The 4,834-nt window shown below is 52.6% G+C and overlaps 1 protein-coding gene across 1 annotated transcript; it reads left to right on the top strand.

Annotated features, from left to right (window-relative positions):
- The first annotated feature begins 1,385 nt into the window (after positions 1 to 1,385).
- On the top strand, positions 1,386 to 4,285 carry LOC103261793 (protein PAXX-like). Its single transcript, XM_021713052.1, has 2 exons — positions 1,386 to 1,498; positions 3,763 to 4,285. The coding sequence occupies exons 1-2, from the start codon at positions 1,386 to 1,388 to the stop codon at positions 4,283 to 4,285; spliced, it is 636 nt and encodes a 211-aa protein (XP_021568727.1).
- Positions 4,286 to 4,834: the final 549 nt, after the last annotated feature.

Raw genomic sequence — 4,834 nt, 5'->3', positions numbered from 1 at the left:
CTTAGCGAGATCTTGTCTCTACAACAAATAAAGAAAAATTAGCCAAGTGTGGTGGTGAGCGTCTGCAGTTCCAGCTACTTGGAAGGCTGAGGTGGAAGGATCACCTGAGCCCAACAGGTCGAGGCTGCGGTGGCCATGATTGTGCCACTGCACTCCAGCCTGGATGACAGAGTGAGACTCTGATTCAAAACAAAGAGGATGAGATTCTGAGAGCTTCACCGGGTTACTTGTAGATTCACAGAAGTTGTCACTGTTAATGAAAGGATCCTGAGCACAAGGCTCCTGAAAACCCCATCCCCTGACCATGACCTCAGACTGACCATCACAAAAATGTTAGAAACTTTTCGGACACAGTGAACTGGCATCTTGACTGCCACCCAACTGTCAGTCAATTCCAATACCTGTGAGTCTCACTCACTCCTCTCCAAAGCCACCAGAAACCTGACGGGGCCAAAGCTCTAGCTTCTGACCCACAGATGTTATGCATCTGAGTCCTTGTTGTCTGTGGGAAGATGCCCTCTTTGAACCCCTGTAAGTCTGCAGCAGCCCTGAGCCTCACACAGCTGATAGTTAAGTGTGCATGTTTTGGGAGGCCCAGATAGGAGGATTGTTTGTGACCTGAAGTTCAAGACCAACCTGGGCAATGCAGTGAGACCTCATCTCTAAAATAAATAAATAAATAAAACTAGCTGGGCATCGTGGTGGGCACCTTAAGTTCCAGCTCTTCAGGAAACTTTGGTGGGAGAACTTGAGCCCAGGAGATCAAGGCTGCAGTGACCCATGAGCATCACTGCATCCTTACCTGGGCAACAGAGTGAGCCATCATCTCTACCAAAAAATAAAAATAGCGTCTGCTCCATGCCAGAGCAAACACCATGGTCATAACAGTAAAGGTGGTAAGAAGTAGTGGTGTTGGCTGGGTGTAGTGGCTCATGCCTATGAGAGGCTGAGGTGAGAGGATTGCCTGAGCAAATTGGTGAGACCTCAGCTCTACAATAAATCAAAAAATTAAGCCAGGCATGGTGGCGCATGCCTGTAGTTCCAGCTACTTGGAAGGCTGAGGTGGAAGGATCGCCTGAACCCAGCAGGTCGAGGCTGTGGTGGCCAGGAGCACGCAAAGCCCTCCAGCCTGGGTGACAGAATAAGATACCAACTCAAAAAATAAAAAAAGAAGTAGCGATGTCCCAGATATATTTTCATCTCTACAAAAAAAATAAAATAGACAGGCCTGGTGGTGCATGCCTGTAGTCCCAGCTCCTTGGGAGGCTGAGGCAGAAGGATTGTCTGAGCCCAGGAGATCAGGCTGTGGTGAGCTGTGATCATGCCACTGCACTCCAGCCTGGGCAACAGAGTGAGACCTTGACTCAAAAAAAACGTTTCTTGCCATGCCGATGTCCAAGTTCCACTCTTCCGATTCTGATCAAGTGGCTCTCGACTGGGGCTCAGGGGATGCTAACACTGAGCAGGTTGAGAGTCACTGTCCCAAATGGGTGTTAAAGTGACCAAGAATAGGGCGAGGATGACAGCGAGACAAGGCGAAGGCATGCAGGAACGAGGAAAGGCCAGGAGGGCTACAAATGACGGCAGCAAGGCGGCTGGGAGGCAGTGACACAGAGGCCACGAGCGTGAAAGGAGGCTTAGGAGAAGAGAGAGAAGGTCGGGAGCCTGGGGTGAAGATGGAGCAAAGGCTGCCCATGTCCCTCCTCCAGCACTGGCCACAGGGGCAGGGGCAGGACACCGAGTCCACCTGAGAGGTAAAGCCGGGCCATGGGTGGGTGGGGGACCAGCTGAGTTCTTGGGAGAGAAAGCAGGTGAAAGATGGAGGACAGATGACAGGTGGCACTTGGGAACTGCCAAGGAGACGGCACGCCAGAGGGCACTGCAGTGGGTCCGGGTTGAGACTCTCAGGAGAGGCCAGAACAAGGGGAAGGCAGCATGAGTTGGATTCCTTTTTTCTCTTTTTTTAGCTTTATGGGGTGTCATTGACAAATAGAAATTGTGTGTACTGAAGGTGGACAGCGTCATGTTGTGACACAAGCTTGTGAAATGATCACCATGATTAAGATAGTGCACACAGCCATCACCGCACATAGGTGAGGGTGACGTGCACGCGCGTGCGTGTGTGTGTGTGTGTGTGGTGAGAACATTGAGGCTCTACCCTCTTAGAAAACGTCTTGTTAGCTGTGGTTCCATGCTGTGTGTTAGACGAATTTCTGCTCATGCCTGAGCTGAATGGGATACGAGGTTGGATGGGGTTGGGCATGGAAGTCAGAGGCTTTAGGGCATGGTGGCTCACGCCTGAAATCCCATCACTTTGGGAGGCTGAGGCAGGAGGATCGCTTGAGTCCAGGAGTTCAAGACTAGACTGGGCTACATGGCAAGAGCCCGTTTCTACAAAAATTTAAAAATTAGTTAAGCATGGTGGCTCACGCCTATAGTCCCAGCTAGTCAAGAGGCTAAGGCCGGAGGATCACTTTGAGTCCAGGAGGTCAAGGTTGTCGTAAGCTATGATCGCACCATGGCACTCCAGCCTGAGCTAAAAAGGGAAAGGAAAAGAAATCAGAGTCTTTAGCCAAGACTTCTTATACCCAAGCACTGGAAATGAGGCACCCAAGAACACAGCAAAACTCTAGTGCATCCACTCGGGAGGCAGGCCATGCTATGCCTACTGGGAGACGAATCTGTCCCAAAAGAACCTTCAGCCGTCGGGGACCCCAGGGCAGATGAACAGACTGTGCCAGCAGGTCTTGGCCTGCTTGGAGAGGAGGGCAGTGTGGCGGCTGGTCCACGAATGAATAACGCAGGCCTTGCCCTCGAGGACTGCCAAGTCTCGACAACTACATCTCAGCACCATCAGAGCTGGGACAGGGTGGGTGCTGGGACGGTGGCAGGCTAAGTGCCAGGGAGAAGTGTGGGAGCAGCATCATGTCCCCTCAAAGCTCTCAAGTGGAAGCCCTAATCTCAGAGTGACGGTATTAGGAGGTGGGGCCCTGGGGGGGTGAGACTGAGATGAAGGCATGAAGACCAGGCCCTGGAGAGGGGGTGAGTGTCCCAATAAGGAGAGGGAAAGACGCCAGAGCTCCTTCACTCGCACTCCCCACCTCGCCGCCACCCTCCCTCTCTCCCCCTCCACCTCCCTCCTCCCTCCCTCTCCCTCTTCCCCTTCCCCTCTCCCTTCCCCCCTTCTACTCCCTGCCCTCTCTCTTGCCCATGTGAGGACACAGAAAGAAAATATCCATCAGAAGATAGCTCTCCCAGAGCCCTGAACTCAGACTTTCAGCCTCTGGAACCATGAGAAAATAAATTGCTGTCTAAGCCACCCAGGCTGTGGTGTTTTGTTACAGCAGCTTGAACTGACTAAGACAGAAGAGTTGCCCCAGGAGCTAACCTCCCAGGCAAACCATGGAAGATGAATATGCATAAGCCAGTCAGAGAGGGAGGACCACTATATTCCCATGAGAGGCTAGAAGTATAAAGACCAGACGTATAAAGACCAACAACGCCAAGTGTTGGCAAGGACGCAGAACAACTGGAACTCATGCATGGTCAGTGAGAGTCCAAAACGGCACCAGCACTTTGGAAACCTATGTGACCTGTTTATAAGTTTCTTACAAGGTTAAACACACACTTGCCCTATCACCTGGCAATTCCACTCCTGGTTCACAGCCTACAAAATGCACCCATGTACTAAGATGCACACACTTGACACCCACTGAATGTATGATATACCTCAATACAAGAGTTTCTTTGGAAAAAAAAAAGGGTCAGCCGTGGCAGCTTCAACCTCTATGTGACTGACGCCGCTGAGCTCTGGAGCACCTGCTTCACGCCGGACAACCAGGCAGCCCTCAAAGCCCGATTCAGTCTGAATGCGGCTGAGGACATCACCCCCCGGTTCAGGGCGGCCTTCAAGCGACAAGCTGTGGCTCTGATGCTGCAGGAGGACAGAGCATCCCTGACCCTTTCAGGGGGGCCCTCAGAGCTCACCTTTGACCTCTTCAAGGTGCCAAGTCCAGAGGCAGCACCCAGCTTACAGGCACTGGCACTGGGCCTGGCAAGGCATGTGTGCAGCCTGGAACAGCGGCTGGCAGGTGCTGAGGAGACAGCTGCCAGCCACAGGAAGAGCCCCTGGCCCCCAGGGCGCCAGCTCTTCTTACCAGACCCGGATCCCCAGAGAGGTGCCCCTGGACTTGGGGTCAGAAGACGGTGTCCCAGAGAGCCCTTCATCAACCCTGGCTGCAAGAATAAAAAACCAGCTGCTGGTGTAGACTTTGATGATACCTGACAGTGCAGCAAGCAGTGCCATCCTGCCAGGAGTCTGCCTGTGGGGGAGGGGCGCCCCCAGGCCCCCCATCAGAGACCCCCAGCACCACTTCCACCTGCCTGTCCTGCTGCCTGGCAGGAATAAAGTGGCTCCTGGAGTCCCTTGCCTGTCAAATAAATGGCTCCCCCACATGAAGAAAAATAAAGGGTCATGTTTGTGAACAGCCTGGGCAATGTAGCGAGACCCCATTTCTACAAGAAATAAGTAGCTTGCAATCCCAGCATTTGGGAGACTGAAGTCAGAGTCACATCCAGAGAAAACCCTCTGTCCCAGACCCAATTCTGAATTTTCCTGTAGTTTTTTACCAAGAAACCCCAGCAGGCAAGCTTCCGTCTGACAGCCTCCAGCCAGGCAGAGTCCAGCGAGACACTCTCTTGGAGACGTCACTCATCCATGTGCACAAAAAATAATGATAAGACATAGCGTCAGTGCTTGAAGAGAAAAATGCTGAAGACAGCAACAGCTGATGGGTGGGGACCCGGGTGACCCTCTCCCTCTGCACTCTTCCAA

Source organism: Carlito syrichta, unplaced genomic scaffold (genome assembly GCF_000164805.1).
Source record: "Carlito syrichta isolate Samal-C Ts95f unplaced genomic scaffold, Tarsius_syrichta-2.0.1 Scaffold304008, whole genome shotgun sequence".
NCBI classification, from domain to species: Eukaryota; Metazoa; Chordata; class Mammalia; order Primates; family Tarsiidae; genus Carlito; species Carlito syrichta.
Note: the sequence above shows the minus strand (reverse complement) of the source record. Positions and strands in the feature narration are given on the sequence as shown.